This window comes from Talpa occidentalis, unplaced genomic scaffold, assembly GCF_014898055.3.
Source record: "Talpa occidentalis isolate TD23 unplaced genomic scaffold, MPIMG_talOcc4v2.1 talOcc4.4, whole genome shotgun sequence".
Classification (NCBI taxonomy): Eukaryota; Metazoa; Chordata; class Mammalia; order Eulipotyphla; family Talpidae; genus Talpa; species Talpa occidentalis.
The window spans coordinates 35,098,784-35,120,459 of NW_023604295.1; the positions used below are offsets into that span (position 1 = coordinate 35,098,784).

General features: G+C 39.9%; 1 protein-coding gene across 3 annotated transcripts in view; it reads left to right on the forward strand.

Moving 5' to 3' along the window:
* LPP (LIM domain containing preferred translocation partner in lipoma) overlaps positions 1-21,676 on the forward strand; it is a 640,196-nt gene that overhangs the window by 597,851 nt on the left and 20,669 nt on the right. For all 3 annotated transcript variants that reach the window (XM_054700432.1, XM_054700433.1, XM_054700435.1), the window contains one exon: positions 16,239-16,417. In XM_054700432.1, the coding sequence (XP_054556407.1) occupies positions 16,239-16,417 (179 nt within the window). The remainder of the gene's footprint in view (positions 1-16,238; positions 16,418-21,676) is intronic.

Genomic DNA, 21,676 nt, shown 5'->3' on the forward strand with positions numbered 1-21,676 from the left:
AATCAAATATGGTAGGTGTGCATATGTTTCCATTATTGTGGCTTCATGCCTAACCTCTCCAATACCTAGTGGTCGAAATGAGCAATCATCATTTTTTCTCTCTCAGTCTGGTAATCAGAAATTTGATGTCTCAATTGAGAAATTCTGGCTTAGGCTCTCTCGTGAGGTTTCTCAATCAGAGGTCACACAAAGACTCCTTCACCTATATGCCTTGCCCCTGGGCTGAGAATACTTGCATGGCTGGTCTGGAAAAACTGGGATTCCTGAAGTATTTCACTCAGTTCCCATATATTTTTCTCCAGTGTAGTGGTTTCAAGATAGCCTGACTTGGGCCTCCCTGGTGGCACAGGTGGTTGAGCGCTGCACTGTGAAGCTGTCCCCAGCCTCTGCAGCAGCAGTTCGATCCTGGCCAGCAGGCAAGAATCCCACATAGTGCAGCAGACCTCTCCTGTCTCACCTGCTGCTCCCTTCAGCAGTGTATTTCACTCAGTCTTCCTGTTCTGTTCCCCGCTAGGTCTCTGGTAAATCTTCTCACCCTCCTGCACATCTGGCCTGTACCCCAGTTCTTGTATAAGTAAATAAAATCTTAAAAAAAAAAAAAGCCTAACTTCCAACATGGCAACACAGGGCTTCAAAAATACATGTCTCAAAAAAAAAAAAATCACATTTATGAGGAGTATTAAGAATCATACAGTATTGTTTATATTGCCTGCCATTGGCCAGACAATTAGAAATGTCCTTCTAAGCCCCTTCCTTTCCTGGATAGAAAAGGATCAGATTTTTTTTCTTTGCATAGAAGAACTGGTGTGTAGGCCAGAGATGCTGGGCAAGGATGGGAGGGTGCATGTGAGAGGATTTACCAGAGACAGAATGGTGAGCAGAACAAGGAGATTTACACTGCTAAGGGGAGCAGTGCGTGAGACAGGAGACATCTGCTGTGCCATATGTGGGTTAGCTCCCTGGCTGGGGATCGAACTCAGGCTTTAGCTGTGATAGCACTGAGACTTAACCCCTAGGCCACCAGGGAGGCCCCTGTTTGTATCATATTTAAAGGAGAGCATGCAGATTTCCTGATGAGTGAATAGTATAGTGTGGCAATATGGTGCAGATACTAAGTATAGTGTGTATAACAGTATAGTGTGGACAGTAGAGTGAAGACAGACCACATTGTCTTGGTCCATTCTTCTATCGATGGGTGTTTAGGTTGCTTCCATGTTTCAGCTGTTGTAAATATGCTGAATATACATTGTAGAACATGTCATTTTTGAGTTGATACTATCTACAGCAAAATGAATGTTCAAGGGAATTACATGTAGTAAAGCAATTTAAAATGAGAGGGACAGATATTGGAGATTTACACAGCAGACAATTTGACAAAGTAAAATACTTATAAAAATTAGTGTGCATTAACAAAAGAAGTGAGGTTTAGAGGTTAAGAGGGTATAGAAGGGAGAAAGAGAGAGAAAGATGGTGGTAGGAATAAAAGACATTTTGAAACAACCAGAGAATTTGAGTGTGGGATGGTTTGTTTTGGTTTTTTTTAGGATAAATAAATCATATGATATCTGGGATTTTCTTTAAAATATTCCAGGAAAAAATTATGAGGCCTCCTTGAAAAAATATGTTTGTGTAACCTTTCAATGACTTGTAACAATTAAAATGATCTTTAATAGCCCTGACATCCCTTTCTTTTCTTCTTTTAATAAATGCAATGTAGACATTTCTTATGATAAAGCTAATGGAACTTGAAGCCAATAAAATGATTTATACCAAGTGTTCCAAAATGTAACAAAGTCTAATTTGCATTATAAAGGAAGAGCATGTGGCATGGGATATGTGTTGGTGATGTCATCTTTGGACCATGCACTGTGCCATAGCATTTCCCAACACCTGCACAGGGGGTGCCTGCTCTGCTGTGGGTATGATCTGAGGTGTGAAAGAGCAGAAGGTAGGGAAAACATTAGTACAGGGGGGCCTCCCCTGGTGGCGCAGGTGGTTGAGTGCCGCGCTTTGAAGCTGTCCGTAGCCTCTGCAGCACCGGTTCAATCCCGGCCAGCTGGTGAGGGTCCCACATGGCGCAACAGACCTCTCCTGTCTCGCCCACTGCTCCCCTCAGCAGTGTATTTCATCGCTCTGCCTGTTCTGTTCTCCCCTCTGTCTCTGGTGAATCCTCTCACCCTCCCATGCATCTGGCCTGTACCCTGGTTCTTGTATAAATAAATAAATCTTAAAAAAAAAAGATTAGCACAGGGGGTTACATTCACATGCTGTGTCCAAACAACTGAACCACTTGACTTACAAAGAAGAAAGTTCAAGGCAGAGGCCACAGTGGGTCTAAAGACAATTCAGGAAACATGAAATGTTAAGAAATTTAGGTTGATGGGAATCAAGTTTGCAGTGGGGAAGTGATGGATAGGTGCTGGGAGGGAGGAGGTTAGACAATATCCTGAAGGACCTTGAGTATCAAGTTAAAAAGTTTGGCACTGGGGAGCAGAATGGGCTTTAATGCACAGGCATATAAATGTTCCTCTTGAGTAATCTCTTCCATCTACAGTCTGTCCTGCCTTTGATAGTAAACATATCATCTTTGTTAAAGTTTGCTTCCCAGCTTAAACTGCACACAGACTCAAACCTTCAAATCACTTTAATTTTTTTTTACCCACCACAAACAACTACAGGATGGCATGCATTTGAACAAACCAAAAGTGATTTCGCTCTTCTAATTTTCAGAAATTTTGGCTAGATGCAGAGTGAGAAATTCATACCTTTTTCGAGTAGTGTGGGTTCTTTTTTTCCCAATCCCTTTCATCCATCTGGTTCTCTGGAGGTCTTGGAATCCAGGAAAGTGTTAGTTCACTGCTGAAATCCAAAAAAGACTGCTAAACTGTGAAAGAAAATTTGCATTCCAGAGACACTGAAAGAGTTAGTCCACCACCCTTTTGCAGCAGCAAAGAGAAAACATCTGCATTTTCTGTCCCCTTTGTCTTTCAGCAGTTAACAGAATGGAAAACCATGTAGTCATCTGTGCCTTTCCTACCTACTTAATGTAAACCACTTTTGGCACACAGGGGGTGAAGAGAGCAACTAAAACATGGATTTATTTTATTTCTACTACCAGTAAGTATCAGTCCAGATACAGTCTAAGGGAAGCAAACTACTTCCTGACTTCCCTGTGGGCTTTTCAAAAGGTTATATACCCATGAATGGATCACAAACCTGGTGTTGGGCTTTCACTCCCACAGTGTACACAGAAGGAAGCTACCAGCCTCAGCCATGATCTTGGCACATGGTCGTGGCCTTTCTAAGTTATGGTGCTGTCTTTTGTCTTCCACTGGCAGGAGTGTAATTAGAAGGGCTTGTTTTCAACAGAAGCCAAATCATTGCCAAATCTGTTCAACCAATCTCTAGAGAATGGGCCCCCTGGCTGTGCTCTCTGCCACTCCCAAGAGTTAAAGGCTTAAAGTTTTCCCTTTCTTTTGAAAGAGGATCGGGTTTGGTTCAAACAAGCTTTTCTGTCATCCCCTGAGTACAAGAAGAGACCTTCCATGACCCTAGTTGTTTGGCTCAGACCACTATTGACTTGCTATAATTTAGGAAGTAATTGCAATTCATAAAGCCAGGTAGAAAATAAACATCTTGCCAGAACTGAGTTTCAGGCAACTCTGAAGGGAATCAACACGTGAACAGAATGGTATTGGGAACATTTCTAGTCTCTGCTTGCAGATTTTGATTCTAATGGATGATTCACAATGGATTTAATTCTGAGCTGAAATGTGCAGGCAGGCACTCATTACTATGTATACTCATAGCTGAAAATATCATTGCTTAAACCCTGACTTTAGATTTTTCCCTGACTGGGTCAGTTACCCATGGTAGACACATAGAATAATAGAAAGGAACATTGTCCTACGTACTGTGTTGTGTAATTAACGTCAGATCATTTATATTCTTAGAGAAATTTGTAACACTGATTTTTTTGGAGACATATACTCTTGCTGAAATAGAATCAACGGACCTAAACGTTGGAATAGAACTCAGGTGTTAGTTACTTTAATGTCATTTACTTTTTTTCATTCAGCAAATAGCTTACTAAGTGCTTGTTCTGTGTTAACCACTGTTTTAGAGGCTGTGAATGTAGTAGTGTCTCAAATAGACTGGGAGGCAGATAAACAGTAACATGTCAGCAACTATGTTTACAAGGTGAGGTCAGATAGTGGTAAGGACTACAATGAAAGTAAAAGGGTAATAAAATAGAGTCTGACTTGGAGCGGGGACTGATTAAATGGAGCGGTGATGGAAAGCCATCTGCAGATGGTGATAAAGTTTTCCGTATGTCCATGGGAGTAGGTGTTATTGGGTAACTATTTGGAGTATCCTTTCCACTCATTCACCTACTTAGTAAAATCTTTATTGAGCTCTTTCCATGTGCCAGACATTGTTCACTGAACTGGGGCTGAAGCAGTGAAATGACAAAGAGCCCCACCCATTTGAAGCTTTGTTCAATCCTCAAATCAATCTCAGAGCTTCCAGGGACCAAGAGGCCTATTAACTTAAGTCTCATATTTTATAAATGAAGGAAATTAGACCTGGAGGAGAAACAAATGCTTTTCACTGCTAGTGGCTGGTCTAGAGCACAGCTCTTGCTTAGGGTTCATTTATTTTAGTCAGTGTACCATACAGAGTCTCCATACGTATCTTTTCAACAACTCTGCTTCCAAATAGTGCTGGGACTAGTGTCATGACAGAAAAATAAGTCATACGCCCCATTGGGACCTCCTATCTACACTAAATTGAAAATAACAGGATTGAAGGTTGTCAAGATTTGCCTCATCAACACGAGCATCAAGGACCTTGTGGGACCTTGATTACGGTTAAGCCATGTAAATGGACTCTACTAAGTATTTCTGCAACAAGCTATGAATTCCATGAGCCTTCTTTGTATGGACTCCAAATACATGTATGATATGTAACTACTTCATCACGTATTAGGTATTGTGGCCATGTAAACTAAAGAAAGACATTAACAATATCTCTGTGGATAATACAATATAAAAAAAAAAGAATATCACATTTCCCCAAAATCAATACATACAGGCTTGCAATGTCTCTGTGTGCATCTCATTTTATTTTGTCTCCAGTAATAAAAGCAATGGAAAGGGGATTGAAATGATTAGTTCAAATACTGAAGAACCAAAAATTAGAGTCATTCCTCATATGGAACAGTAATTTTGCCCAGAAAAAAGACAATATCTTCATATCTCTTAACAAATCTTCATATCTCTTTACATTTTTGAAGAGCATTTCTTACATTTCTTACCTCACACAATTCTCACCATTCTGGAAAGTAGAACAGAGTGATTAATATTTCATTCTACAGATGAGAAAACCGGTACTCAGATTATGGAATTTTATTCAGGATACTGTGAAATTCCAGCTACTCTGGAAAGTGACTGCCTCCATGGAACTGGTCTGTCTATTAATAATCTCTACTTACAATTTGCTGGTAGCAGGAATTATAAAAGTTGGACCTAAAATATTATGACATGAGGATAGCATTAGCTCCTCTGGGTTATTGGCTAGATGGCCTCCATATTTATCAGTGTGAGACAACCTTGTTTTGACAGTGGTAAAATGCCAAGGAACTCAGCCTAATTATTTTTTTTTTATTGGTGATATAAGTAATTATGTCAAAAAAGTGTTTAACCAGAATATTAGTCTTATTTTCATTTTCAACAAGGACCAGAGCACTGAAGGGAAGTTTTGTTATTCTAAAAGGAAAGCAGTGGACTTTGGGAAAGTCATTTGACCACTGCATAGAAACCAGGTTATCTGGTTCCTGAACTCAACTCTTAAAATAGATCGTTTACAACATTGAGCAAATTAACTTCCCTGAATGTAGGATATTTGTCCTACTATATAAAATGAGAGAGTTGGACAAGATGATTTTAATAATTTTTCAAGCATAATCAAACTGTTTTCATGGCACAGCAATTTGCTAAAGATTAATAACTGCATTCAGTACCACTGCCATTTTATGGAACTATAGAAAGTGATAGGAAAAAACTTATTAATTGGAGAAGTAATGTAGAAGAAAGAACCTTTGTCATGGGACTTGGAAGACAGTTTCAAATTCTGACCACATTTATAGTCAGGTGATATATATTGGGGGGAAAAATTCTACCATTCTACCTACTAGGGGAGATTAAATAAAGCCCTACTTGTGCATACTTAGTCTTCCAAAGCAGGCAGTTTTGGCTTTGGAGTCTGAAAGAATATGTGTTACTTTGATGAAGAACCAAGAAAAGTATGGGTTTGAGATATAATAATGTTTACATAAAAGCAAGAATAACTTGGGCCTCCCCTGTGGCGCAGTGGTTGAGCGCTGGGTTGCGAAGCTGCCCGCGGCCTCTGCGGCGCCAGTTCGATCCCCGGCTGCTCCCTGGCCACCGGCGGAGGGTCCCACATGGCACGCAGACCTCTCCTTCCGCCCGCTGCTCCCCTCAGCAGTGTACTTCGGTCCTTCTGCCTGCTCTGCTCCCCGCTCTGGCTCTGGTGAATTCTCTCACCCTCCCATGCTTCTGACTGTACCCAGTGCTTGTATAAATAAATAAATAAATAAATCTTTAAAAAAAAAAATAAACAAGAATAACTTTTCTACAAAATTCCCAGTAAAACAGAGAGAAAATCTCTTCAGAATCAGAAGTTCATTTCATGTTATGACATTATCCAGTAGTCCCAGGCTATCAAGCATAGGATTCCTTACATCATCAATTAAAAAAAAAAAAATGTACAGTGTAGAATAATCAATAGCCAAGTGAAAAAAATTTAAATTAGAAATATAGTGGTTAGATATAGTAATCAATTAAATGATCAAGGAATGATAAGTTCATTAAAGATGTCTTAATCCCTTAAAATTTGTAAGGAGAATTACATAGAACTGACATTTATTAAAGGGCTGGGCACTGAGTACTTGCTTTCATACGTGTGATCTCACTGAGGCCTCACAGCACTGCAGCAGAGACATTTTCAATCTTGCCTCGTAGGTAAGGAAACCAAATAGCCAGAGAAGTCAAAAAAGTTGCTGAGACTTTGAAACACTGGTCTGCTACATCTATTGTGAGAGGCTTTTTTTATTTTTATTTTATTTTATTTATTTATTTTACTGTACATGGCAGACTTTGTATATGGTTCCTGAGTTAACAAGTCCCAACAGATTCTACCTTGAAGGTGTAAAGGCAATCTGTGATCTGACTTGACTTGGACTGAAAAGAATTCTCTTTCCCCTGCTTACAATAGTCTCAGAGGAGTTGTTTGATCTTTTATTTTATTTTTTTTTAACTCATTCCCTCCTTTCTCCTCTCCCCCTCCCTCAAGTTGAGTTACTTACTTCCCAGGAGGGAAGAGAGGGCTGGAGGAAGGAGACAGAAAGAGCCAGCAAGAGTAAGGAGGTGGGAAGACAGGAGAACTAGGATCTTTTCATTTTGCCTCTGGCATGAAGGTCTGAGGTGCTGAGCAAGTCCAGCCTTCCCACCCACAACATATGTCTCAAGAGTGAGGAGACAGTCAAGAGAAGTATTTTTAAAGAACTAGTACCACAGGGGCTGCAAGTTTTCAGTTAAACTCACTGTAGGCCTTAAGGTATAGAGAAACTATCCTTTAATTGAGGGTTTTTTTTTTTCTTTTTTAAAATTTGCTGAAGCTCAGATCATCTTCCCAACCCCAATGCTTCAGATCTTCAGAATAAGCAGCACAACATTATTTCCTTTGTGAAGAATGTGATTTGCAACTTATGGCTAAATTGAATAAAATGACCTAGTTGTCCTGATCTTTTGTTCTTTCAGTGGACTTTTTTCTTGTGGCCTTAGGACACATTTCTTAAATTTAAATCCACTTGTTTAGTCCAAACAAACAGAAATCCTTGGACTTTTTTTTTTTTTTCTAAATTCTGTGTTAATAGTTATACTGGTGTTTTGTTTGTGTTAGGCTGACACACGGATATTCCTGTCTGGGAGTACCATGTTTCTCTTCACCTCTGAGGCCTAGTATGCTGGTTTTGTTACAGTAGTCGGCCTGTGAAATGAATTTTTTCAGCATTAGTGTATCTGACACTTAGAGAATAACGACTCTTGTTCTAACATAACATTAATTCCAAATAGAGTTAGAAGGCATTCTTTCAATAACTCATATCCCACCTAGAATAGGTTCCCAGGATCAACTCCCACCACCACATTGGCAGCTCCCTTACCATTTAGATAATTACTCTTTTCTCTGTGTCTCCATCACACATTACTCATGCCTCTATTATAGCCATTTGTTGTGCCCTTTGCTTCTAATCAGTTATTTAAAGAAGTGTGTGCTTTTCCCACTATGATGGGAAACTCTAAGCCACTGATGGTATCTTTGAATTTTCTCTCTTCCTCTGTATCTACCAGAAAGCTGAATACTTGGTCCCAGTCAGTAGGCTTTCTGCAATGCTAAATTAAGTGGGGAGTCAGCTTCTCTAAAGGGGATACATAAGGAAGCTGAGGTAATATAGTCATTGAATGCAAAAATTTGTGCTTAAAAAGATTCACATAAATGAACAAAATATAAGAAAATTGAAGTTCTTGAACTAAATTGTCAATTGCAGCTTTCATAGTTGTCATTTTTATGAGTTATGACATCAAAAGAAAATATATTGAAGGGTTTGATGTCACCTAATAAATTAATTAAAAATTTTCTTACCTTGAATAATTCAAATCCTTGTCAATAGAGTAGGAATTTTGCTTCTGATTAGAAAATCACAGTCGGGCCTCCCCGGTGGCGCAGCGGTTGAGCGCTGGGTTGCGATGCTGCCCGCGGCCTCTGCGGCGCCGGTTCGATCCCCGGCTGCAACCCGGCCACCGGAGGAGGGTCCCACATGGCGTGCAGACTTCTCCTGCCGCCCGCTGCTCCCCTCAGCAGTGTACTTCGGTCCTTCTGCCTGCTCTGCTCCCCGCTCTGGCTCTGGTGAATTCTCTCACCCTCCCGCGCTTCTGACTGTACCCAGTGCATGTATAAACAAAACAAACAAACCAGCAAACAAATAAATAAAGCATGCCTCTATAAAAAAAAAAAAAAGAAAATCACAGTCATCGGGATGGGTTGTCACTAGGCTTGTCAGTATTGTTTTCAGTCTGTTCTGAAATACATACTAGATATAGATACAGACACAGACATAGACTAAGGTATAGATATAGGTGAAAGACATTTCAGATGGAAAATACAAGAAACCTTTTAATAAGAAATGCCTGCTTCCTTGGGAAGCAGAGCTGTTGAGAGGTTTTGTTCTGTAGGTAGCACTTTGTAGAACTTGCTGGGTTAAACGATGCCTTCATCAGCCAAGGAAACCCAAAAGTCCTGCCATTGTTTGGGAAGACTTCTTTATTACTAGAATCAGAAACACATTTGTATTCTGAAATCAAGTTAGGTAACATAATTATTCGAGTTTAAATAATGACACTGACATTTCAATGGAGGTTTATGAGTCATAGCCCTGTTCTCTTTTTACTATACCCCATTGCAATTCTGTTGGGAACACCTACACTTGAGCTGTGCTTCCCAACTTTTTTTACATCTTGATTCATGTGGAAAATGATGGCATTTATTCAGTAAACTGGAGTAAGTAGATGAGGCTTCTCTTGGGGAAAGGCAACCAACCACCCAGATCAACCTGTGACCCCTTTTGGTGTCCCCCAAGGTGGCACCCCTGGAACCCACTTGAGGCACACTGTCCTCTTCTGCATGCTGAAAGACTCTGAATCAGAGAATTGTTTTGCATGGTTAAACAAAATAATTTCATTTTATGTAAAGTACTTTTCTGGAGTTTATTAGTTCATCATTTAGGCAGCATTTGTGGAGTATCGGTTTTATGCAAGAATACTGTTGTAGATTGTGAGAATCCAACAACTGGTTTTCTCTCTTATCCTATGGAAGTCAATGAATCTGACATTAAACTTGACATGTTTCCTTCCTTCCTCTCTCTATTTATATGCAAGTCACTTGTGAGTGATCATCCCAAATGCCTTATAATCCCAGTATGGAGTATGTGTACTGAAATATGGTATGGATATGTTGTGATGGAGCAGGGGAATTCTGCACTGGGTGAGCACATGAGACACTGCCATTCTAATTCCAACCCTGCCATTAGCTGTTTTCCTCTCTCTCTGGCTTTGGATTCTTAAAACTGGTAGTTGGACTAAAATCATGGTTTTGAAATGTCCAATGTGGATCTCCCAAGGCTCTGTCCTTATACATGCTCCCCCCACAAAATGATCTGATAATTTTTTCCCTGAATAAAAGATTATGGGAGAAGGAAATGGTGAGGGAAGTTGAAGTTTTCTGGAGTGGAGTAATATCTAAAGACTTTTAAAAGTCTGATATTTTCTAACTCTCCCTTTTTCTTCTATTTATTCTTATCTCACAAAAGTAAAATTATCTATTACATGAGATATCACCCTTATTTTTCCAGGAGTCTTTCCTGTTTCAATATTGCTTTCATACCTAAAAAAAAAAAAAAATAAAGATAGCATATAAGATCACATTTTAAATTTATGAAATTAAAATTTTAACATTTCTAAATGGCAACAGTTTATAGTCTTCTGACTCTTCAAATAGTTGTCTCTTGATTTAAATACTCAACATCGAACACATATATACCTAGGTGATATATAAAAATCATAGGAGTATTACTTTTATTGTGATGATTATTTTATCATCTCATAGCTAAAGATTATGTTACCTATATGCTTCATTTATATTCAGATGATTCTTCCATTTCTTCTGCCTGTGAGTTAGAGGTTATTTATACAATATCCAAGGATAGAACAGATACAACCAGATTGTATCTCTAATTTAAAACAGTTTCACTGGGGAGTTTTGTATACAAGATTTGTTTGTGATTTTATTTTTATTTTCACTGAACATTTTGTTTTTAATAATAATTGTATTGTCTATTTCAGAAAAGTTTATGTTGTATCTTTTAGCAGCTGATTGATTCTTGTCCCCCGCTCCACTACTCTGATATCTTCTTCCTTTTTATCATAACTTCATTGCAGTAAATACCTAAACTATTTTCTTAAAATCCTCAAGAAATAACTAGAATTTAAAAAAAAAGAAGTGTCTCTTCATTTAGCTTAAGCAATAAGGTATTTTACAGCTGGTTCCAAGTACCTACTGTATCATGGACTCTGTAGCCCCTGGGCAGGGATGGTTGCTCTTGGGGATGCTCTGTTGAGCTGCCCAGTTCCCCTTCAGCACTGAGGCTCTCCTTCCCACAGATGCTGGGTTATTGGTGGCTGACAGCTCATAGCTGAATCTCTTTTTGGTAATTACCCTCAATGAAAAGGAACCTCTTCACACAGATCTTGAAGATCCCTTCCTAGGAACAGCCTCTATCCATTGACTAGTAGCTGTAGGCATGTAAAGTCCCTGTCCTCTAGCTTCAAGGAAGGACAATTCTGCAGGGTCATTAGTATTGGGAAGGTCTCAGCCTATTGATAATAACACAATCAGCTAGAAATGACTGGGGCACTCACTCGGGCCCCAGTGAATTCCTCCATACTTTTCCCCTTTTACACCATTACAAGTAGATTAGCCATGGTCCTCATTGTGGCTATAATGTGCCCTTCAGCAATAACCAACAGGAAACTTTTTTTTAAAGATTAATGTATTTGTGCATACAAGAGCTGGGGTGCAAGCCAGAGATGCAGGGGATGAGATGATTCACCAGAGGCAGAGTGGGGAACAGAACAGACTGAAATACACTACTGGGGGGAGCAGCGGGCATGACAGGAGGGGTCTGCTGTGCCATATGGGTAGCTCTTTTGGCCAGGGATTGAACGTGTGCTGCAGTGGCTGTAGATGGCTTCATAGTGCTGTCTCTAACCCCATGCGCCACCAGGGAGGCCCACTATCAGGAAAATTTGAGAAAAATAGAAATCTATTACTTGTAAGACCTGGAAATTAATACAGCACACCTGGAGCACTGTCAGTTCACAGTGGGAGAGAGAGCACATGCATGGACTGAGGTCACTCTTCCATTGGGATTAAGGGAGGAAATTTAGGGTTCAAGGGCATAGTCTATTGAATTTTAACTATAAGAGATGATTTATAGCAGACAAAGTAAGAAAAAAGAAGGAAAAAGGAAAGAGATAAGTCAAGTCCCTACTGATCAATGATCTAAATTAATCAGGATCTGGAAAACAAGGAAGCTTCAAGAGGAGAGGCAGCCGGCCTTTTTATCTTGGTATGTGCCTGACAATGCATGCATCTTTGAGGTGGAGCCTAGCTAGCAAAGTTTAAGTCAGGAGCTTGAATTACAAAATGAAAAGTCAACTTTGGAAGTTTACAATTCACCATTTCAACTCCAGAGAAGGCTTTGTGGTAACTGTGTCATACTTCAGCTCATCCCTCCATCCAGAACATTCTGCCCTCCCCCACATGTGTGGATCTCAGGGACACTCTAATAAACTCCCTGCCTGCACACCTGTTTCAGAACGGGCTTCCTATGACTCCGGCTCCCTGGAGGAAAGGAAAGATGGTCACGGCATACTCATGAAGGTTGACATAAACCATGAAATCAAGTCTGTTGTATTCAGTGACATCAAAGAGGCATGATACAATCCTATGGGAGTGGAAAAGGTGCCTTCCTTTGTTTAGAATACAACAAAGGGAGAATTAGGAAAGGTCTCACAGAAGAGGTAACATTTGAACATAACTTTGAAGAAATCTCCAAAGAAGGATGTGAGGTTGTCTAAAATTGTGAAAGAACATAGCTTATTAAAGATGTGGCAGAGAGTTCAGTGTGGCGATTGGAAGGTAGAGCAAATGGGATGAACAAGCAGCAGAGATGAATCCAGAGCCAGATCACAAAGCATTCTACTGATCTTGAAGGTTCTTACACTGGAATGGGTTCTTCCCACCTCCTTCCTCATCTGTCAAACATGGCACCTCTACTTCACATTCAGATGTGGTTTGAGTAGATATACTTAGAGATGTCTTTATTCCATGTATTTCATAGAGGACATTTCTTTTTGTTTTCTGACATTTTTATTTATCAACCACTTAATTTACAAATGCTTTTTAAAAAGGCTTCATGATTCTGAGAAAGATAGCATCTTCTTGTGTAACTTTAAAACAACCTTCTATAAGACAACACAAAAATCTTACTCTGTGGTTCTTAAAATTCTGCCATTAGAAATTTCTGCAATTGCAATTGGTAACACATAGTGAAGGTTATATAGTGTAAGTTTCCAACACCCCAATCTTCTTCCTTTGCAACGATTGCTTCTATTATCTCTAGTAATGGAAACAATGACCTTTTCCTGTTGTTGTTAATACTGGTATATCATAGAGTAATGAAATTGCTGAGTTGGAATTAATCATAGTTTGACAGATGAGTAAACTAAGGTGTAGATAGAAGAAATTATTCACCCAAGGTCATACAGTAGATGTTAACAAAGCCAGAAGCTAATTCATATTCTTCATCTAACAACACTCTCGCGCTGTGACTGCATAATGAATTCATCATGTATCTCTCTAAATTACTGCGAGTGGATCCACCTGGGGTACCAGGTCCACCTCTGCCCCTGATGAACCCTGTCACTCGGATTCAAAAGTGTCAGTGCTCTAGGTCTGTTTTATCACCTGTGAAATCGGAGGCATGGACTAGAGGAACTCCCAGGACCTTCTCCTTGACACGGTGAGAGTCTCTATCCTTTACCTCAGAAAAGATAATTCTCTGAGTGCCAGCTAGAGATTGAAAGGGGAAGAGCGTATGGGAAAGCAAACTGGTTGGAAAGTTAATATGTCCTCTACCATCGGCAAGCCCAAGCTTCCAGTCAGCTGCATTCCTGGGATCTTTATTTTCTGATTTGGGAGCACTTCACATGTCTCACTTTCAGCATATTTTATTCATTTTTCCTTGATAACAGAAACATTCAAATTACTGCCCCTCAAACAGGGCTTCTCCCATGGACCATATTGTCTGTCTTAGAGACTGACAATCGTACATATTGATGCTCATTTTGAGTAAATGAGCTAAATCAGACAGCCAAGCCTCAATGCAAACAAAATTATTGTCTGGTCACATTATTCTGGTTTCTTCAACTCTGTTACAGGGCTGGCTTTAAAAACAAAAACAAAAACAAAAATCCACAGAGGAGTAAGACACAGCCCTGGAAAGATAGGATCCAGCCACCTTAGCTCTGAATGCCAGGCAAGAAAGCAAGCAGGACACTCAGTGTCCAGACCATCATCATCTCCAGACTCTCATCTTTTGTGTTGCTGCTATTTTAATTTCACCACTTCAAAAGAGAAAAGAGAATAGGTTAATGGTTTCTGTGAGTTTAAACTCAGGGGCATACTGAGTGATTTCAGAACCTCCAGCAACCACAGCTTTGAGGAAAGGCTGGTGATGGATTTACCAGCTCACTTGGGATGGATTCCACAGCCAGGAGAGTCTAGCCAGCACTATGTTGCCAGAGTGGGATGTAAACAATATTCCTTCATTCATGCTTTTTGCATACTCTCATCCTGGGCTTATTTTCATTCCAGGTGGGATACTGGGTGTCATCTGGAACAGATGAATTACATTAAGATATAGACCATGCCTATAAAGACATTGTAGTCTAGCAGAGGAAATAGACCTATACATATATAATGTTAATACAGTGAAAACTGTGAGTGTTGTAAGCAACAAAAATAAAGTACTTGAGAAGGGGAGAGAAAGAAGCAATGTATTCCAACTGAAGCATCAAGGGAGGTTTTACTGGGGAGTTGCCTTCTGACCTATACTCAAAAGGTTAACAGGGCAAACTGATTCATACTAAGCATTAGCCAATGCACAGAAGTATGGAAACTTCCCATTAAGATTGAGTCAGTTAGCAGTCTGGCACATCAGGGGAATCTGAGACTGGAAAGGGAGGTTAGATATCAGCTAAGAAACTAGCTCTTTTTACATTGTGGAGCCATATAAGTTGTTGAGAGCAGGAAAGATACTTGGCACATCTGTGTTTTGGAAAGGAAATCAGACATCATTTTGTGGATGGAAAATACTACAAAAGAGGTACAAATAAGGAAGCCACTCAGCCACCTTTGCTGTAGTTGAGACATCAACATACCAGTTGCCTATTCACAGGCATTTCTTCCCACGTGACATTTAAAAGTTTTAATGGTAAAAGGACAATACCCCTTATTTTCTGCATCTCTACCAGTTCTACATCTTTCTAATGAAACCCCCATCCCAGGTTGATTCGAGATTATAAACTCAGTGGATCCAGACATTTCAGTTGGAACATAACATATTGCATGGGAAACATGTTTAATAAGAAAACATGGGATTCTAGGGAAGGATAGAAAGTTAATTTTATCAATCTTTGTGTGTCCTGACTCAATAAAGGGTAACCCTTTGAAGGGGGTGTGCATTTTTAAAACTTAGCATATTTTTAAAGCCAAATAAATTGGCAGTATTCATTTGCCTCTTAAACTGTGCCTCTTCTATGTACATTTCCATCAAGCATTCCATCCCTGTGCTTGGAAGTGGTGTTAGAATCAAGGCTTTCAGTGACTCATTGACTTACTGAACTCTGACTGGGTTCTGTGGGGATCATGTTCTGTGAGTCTCAGTCATCAGACAGACTGTTCTCTAAAACGGTAGTGATGTTGATGACCCCAGTGGTTCTTAGACAGTGAATCAAGTTTTAGCAGTAATAGTGACTTGTTTTTTAAGTGGGGACCTTGTTCGAGGGTCAACAAACTATGGCTATCAACCAAATCCAGCCTACCACCTGGTCTTTGTAAATATAGTTTTATTAGAACACAACCATGCCCATTTACTTATGAACTTTACATTTCCCTCCCTGCTACAATACAAAATTGAACTGTTGCAACAAAGCCAGAAATATTTATTCTGTAGGTATTTACAGAAATGCTTGCCATTCACCCCTGCTGTGGTGGAAAGGAACACGGATAGATGTCAGAAGACATAAGAAAAATTGTAAATTTGCCTCCTACTGCCTGGCTAATCATAGAAAAGTCACTTACTCCACCTGATTCTCTCTATAGTTCTTTCTATAATACAGAGCGTTGGCCATCCTCTGAGTCCTTTGATAAGCTTGTGGGTCAATGTGTGCTTTAAAGGTACTTGTCCTGCTTTCAGTCACAGAAGTGGAGGTTCCTCCAATCTCAGCCTAACACTGGCATTTCTCTTTCCTTCCCAGAATACCCTGGAGCAGTGCAGCGTGTGCACCAAGCCCATCATGGAGCGGATTCTCCGAGCTACCGGGAAGGCCTATCATCCTCACTGCTTTACCTGTGTGATGTGCCACCGTAGCCTGGATGGGATCCCATTCACTGTGGATGCTGGAGGCCTCATCCACTGCATTGAGGACTTCCACAAGTAAGCAGTTTGCTCTCCCTCCTCCAGCACACCAGTCCTCTCACTGTCTGTTCCTGTGGCCTGACATCTGGGATTCTCTCTCAGAGCTGTGGAATCTCAGGATGTGGTAGGACCTGAGAAAGAGTATATCTCCTCATGTAATACAGGACTCCACTTCAGATGATCCAGGTGGTCCTCCAGCTTGGTCTCTGCTCCAAGGCTTTCCCAGAGCTCATCCATCTCATCTTTGTATGGTTCTAACTGTGAGAAGCTAACTCAGCCCAGAATGTATGTGTTGGAAAGAGGCAAGATCTCCAGGTGGCGCTCCTTGGCCTAAACATGAATAAGATGCCTGACACTGAACAATTTCCTCAGTTTCTCTCAACTTTTCAATTTGGCCATTAGACCCATCCCCGTCTTAAAGCTCCAACTGTGACAGCTCAGGATTGTCTCAAAAGCTGATGTCTACGTCTGTGCTAAACACAAGCATAGAACAATTCAGCCCTTCTTACCAATGCGAACCTCACATTTGGAGGCAGCTTTGTACCATTCTCAGCACACCCTCCCCTATCCTCCCCCATCCAAGTCTTCTTTTCTTCAGAAAATTGTCTATTGAAATTAATTCAGGAATATTCTCCAGTCTCTTGAGGGAGATTATAAGTAGAACCTCAAGGTCAAAACCACTCACTCATGGACCTGAAAATATATGCCTCTGGTCTTCAGTGTTCTCATTTGTAGGTCCCTCTTTCCTCATTGTAGCTGGGGTTTTCAGGAAAATGTACAGTTTTGTTGTTGTTATTTTTATCTGACCAGTTCCTCAGTAGGATGATTACATTCGAACATTTCTTAAGGAACTGGATAAAATCTGTAGATAGACTTGTAAGTGGCAGACAGGAAGGTTTCCTGGCTTGGGGGGAGGGGCCAGTGACTTTGTGGATGGTCCAAAGCTCGCAGTGGGATGAAGGCCTATGGCTCACCAGTCTGGGTATCCATTCCATGGCCTCCAGATGTTCAGTCTTGTGGGTTAATTTTCATCACTCTGTTGATTGTCAGCAACCAGGGGATACTTGCCACAAACAATTGGTGGACCTGAGACTCATTTTAAAAATTAATTTCCTGACCAATTTCCAAGTAGCAAAGAAAGTGAAAACCTCACAAAAGACGTGAGGCTGAACGAATTTAAAAAAACCCAGAGGCAGAAATATTCAACCTGAATTAGACAAGGAAGGGCTCCTTTTGAAAGGGCAGTCACAGCATAAATTGTACTTCACGTTATTGATATTTTTAGCTTGTAATTACACATGAAAAAAATCTGCATCTATTTAAGGGAAGTGAAAAGATACCAATGGGGAGTGTGTTTCTGTCACTGTTTCTCTCTTTTCTTAGACTTACCCTAATGCAAGAAAGACTGATAGATATAATCAGAGCACACATGTTTCTGTTGCTGGAAAAGACTGATATATTACACCCCTCAATTAAAACAGGAAATCAATTCTGACAAATGCAAGTTTATATCTATGCCATTTATCTTTCATTTCCAGGAGTGGGGAGCATAATTAGAGACTCGCAACTGGTGACATAAGTGTGTGGGTCTGAGCACGCCAGAAAAGCAGACTTGAGCAACTAAAAGGGAAAAATAATCTTAAACCCCCAACACCCCTCACCACTAATTCAATGGCATTAAAATATAAATTATTTCTTAAAAATAATGCTGTCTGCATGATTGGCAGGTATGTAGGGAAAGAAACTTCTGGATCTTTTCCCCATTAGCCAAAGAAAAATATGAGAATATTTCACCCATCTCTGTTACTGGGCTTTATAAACCTGAGAACACAAAGCAGCTAAAAGTCCAACTCAGAGAGGACATTGCAAGGCTAAGGAGAGGATAGACACAGAAGAGGGAGATTCAGTCTCCTGCTGCTAATGGTTTTGGGGAGCCTTGTTCTTGGTCATTTTGAATAGGTGTTCCTTTGTGAACTTTTAGGAAATGTATTTCAATTCAATTCAGCCATGTCAACAAAGAGCCTTCTGTATGGCACTTACTGGGCTAAGTGCTAAAGAAGAGAGATGCAAGGAGGAAAAAATGCATAAACACGTAGAGAGAAGCCACTGTCTGCAAGGAGCTTGTCAGGAGAAGGGGCAGGAATAAGTGCAGAATGTCAGTGATACGCACAGAAAGGTTTAAAAGCCATGATAGTGGCCCAAGCAGAAGTCTGACCTGTGAGGGTTAGAAGAGATAGGTTGACTCTAGAATCTGGGTAGGCTCCTGGAAGCAAAGTGTGAAGAGCTCTTTAGTGGAAGACAAAGAGATCCCTGGTAGATGGAATTATTTAGACAAGAAGTGAGGACAAGGAGTTAGGAAATGCTTTTCTGCATTGCTTGGCTGTAACTAGAGCAGCCTGGGAGTGGAAGTTGTGGTGAGATACAGGAGACTTATGAGAAAGGATTTATCTCACCAGCTTAGTATCCTGTCTTGTAAACCAGTGCTTCCCAAACTTCCATGTGCATACAAGTCACCTTGGGATCTTATTAAATTACAGATTCTAATTCAATAGGTCAAGGGCTGAGCCTAATTACCTGAATTTGAGGCAAGGTCCCATGTGGTCTTGGACTGTACTTTGAGTCACAAGCTTCTGAAATGCTTTTTTTCAGGTCTTGCTAATGGGCCATCCTCTACATAGTTACCTTTAGTCCAGCTTGGCTCAAATCCTCCAGCCTAATAGGTTAAAAACTCTCTTGCATGTGTCACTTCAGGTAACAGGTCAAACTAGGTCCCTGTTAAAATGACCAAATTCCATCCCTACCCCCAACTCTCTCTCTCTCTCTCTCTCTCTCTCTCTCTCTCTCTCTCTCTCTCTCTCTCTCTTTCTCTCTCTCTCTCTCTCTCTGTCACACACACACACAAACTCTCTCTCTCTCTCTCTCTCTCTCTCTCTCTCTCTCCTCACTCTCTCTCTCATTCACACACACACACACTTTCCTGTTTCACCTGAACAGTCTGTTTTCAAGACCCATGTCAATTGCATCTCCTCTAAGCAGACATCTCTGATTTCAACCCCTATCCCTGTGCTTGAATTTACATCTCCTGTGGGTTTTTTTTTGTTGTTGTTTGTTTGTTTGTTTGTTTGTTTTTGTGGGACCCTCACCAGCAGCCGGGGAATGAACCAGCCCTACAGAGGCTGCGGGCAGCAGCCTCACAGCCCAGCGCTCAACCACTGCGCCACCAGGCCACCACATCTCCTGTGTGTTTTATAGAGTTTTGCAAATAAAATAGAGATAGCACTTACCTAGCCTGATTAGTATTAGAGTATATGCACATACATACAATATTACTGTGACCAGTTTGAATTATTTTTGCAATATGGTAAGACATATATAGAAAAATTAATAAAACAAATACAGAAATATGTAGAACTCCCTCTCCAGTCTAACTACGGAAGTCTTAGTTTATATCTGTATTTCCAGAGCCAGTGCATTGAGCCCAGAAAAGCAGATTGATTGAACTGACCTTTTCAGTGTGATGAACTTCTACTATTCCACTATCTCTTTTGCTATCAGAGATCTTATATTCTTTCATTTATTTGTTTAATCAGTACCCATTTGATTGCCAAAAATGTGCCAGGACACAATATGATTAAGACCATCCCCTCTCTGAGCCTTGACTTCTGTGGCTGTAAAGTGGAAAAGATAACAGTATTTCATCATAATGTTTCTGTCAGTAGAAAGTAAGGTCAAGTGTGTAGAGTACTTAACTAGGTTTGGCACATAATAAGCACTCAATAAATAGTAGCTATTCTAACCATCAGAAGTGTTTTTATCAAATTTATTTTTGTTATTACTATTATCTTTTCAGTGAGCTGAGCATTGAAATAGACCTCCTGGGATTTTGAACAATCTTTCAAGTGCAGGACCAAAAACACCATGGGCCTGGGGGACCCACTTCCTGTCTCTTCATTTTGCTTTTTTCATAAAAATGAACTCGATTGGTTGGAAGGAATCATAACTCAGCAAGAACACAGTTTATGTCCTTCCAAAGAGGAAAGACCTTGAGAATGAACATAATGGCCCAAGTAATATCTTTTTATAGATAACTAGGATAGAGATTTCATTTTATTACATTTATCCTGAATGAATTTCTACTCTCTGAACAGTGGTTTCTGGAGACAACCTAATGGAACAAATTCTGTTCTTTGGAAACTCATAGTTTAGTGGTCTCCAAAGACAGGTGGATGATTACTATTAAAATAGGCAAATTCATTGAAAGATTTTATCCTAGAGGAGTAAGTAATCCTACTTGGGGCAATTAGGGGAGGCTCATGGACATAAGTGATAGTCAAGACATATTTCTGACCTCACAGAGTTTATAGACCCAATGGGTTTGGAGGAGGAAGTTTTGCAGTTGACTTCAGAAGCCTCCTTATTTCACTACTGATGACCCAGATTCAAAAATAATCAGGTAGGCCAAAGCAATTTTTTTGCCACTGAGTATAAACTTCTTGCATAAAATACCAATTATAACAACTCTTGATTGCTGCTGCAGTTGTACCATGATCCTTTTAATTTTTCTTTCATAGCAATCAATTGATCTGCTGCTTAATTCATATTTATTTAGATTGCAGCCATACAGATGCCTTTTGGGTGCTGCCAGGAAAATTAATATGTACATATAGAGTATAATGTATGTAAAAATGCTTTGACAACCATAAAGTACTCTGCAAAGTATTAGATTACTATCATTATTTCTTTTTAAGTCTCACTACAAATAGATAAATTTTCACGTCATTAATCTTAAAAGCATTACCATAAAAAACTGAGTTGCACAGTTTGTTTTTCCATTTTCTTAATCTTTTCTGTGCTTATCCATGTCCATTTCAAATTGTGTCTTATTTCACACATTCACAAATGCCACCCCTGATTTGAAGAACATACAGATGGATGTGTGGCATATATACCCTATTAATCTATTATGAGGGGAAAAAAATGTTAGGACTATCAGTCATATTAAGGAATATTAAGAGATCAAGAAATCTTAAAATTGCTCACCAACAATTAACCTCAAATCATACCACATATGTGTATGTATGTAGTTGTTCATATACACATATCCTTTGAAAGTATACTAAAATCCTTCACAAAATGAACAACTTTACAGCTTATTAACTCTTTTCATACAGATTTCAAACAATTAGATGCAGAATTGGCCGTAGTAAGTTTCTACAAAGAAAATTTAAACCCACTAACTTCTGCTGTTCTGAAAGAGAGGTATTTGAGGTTTTATCT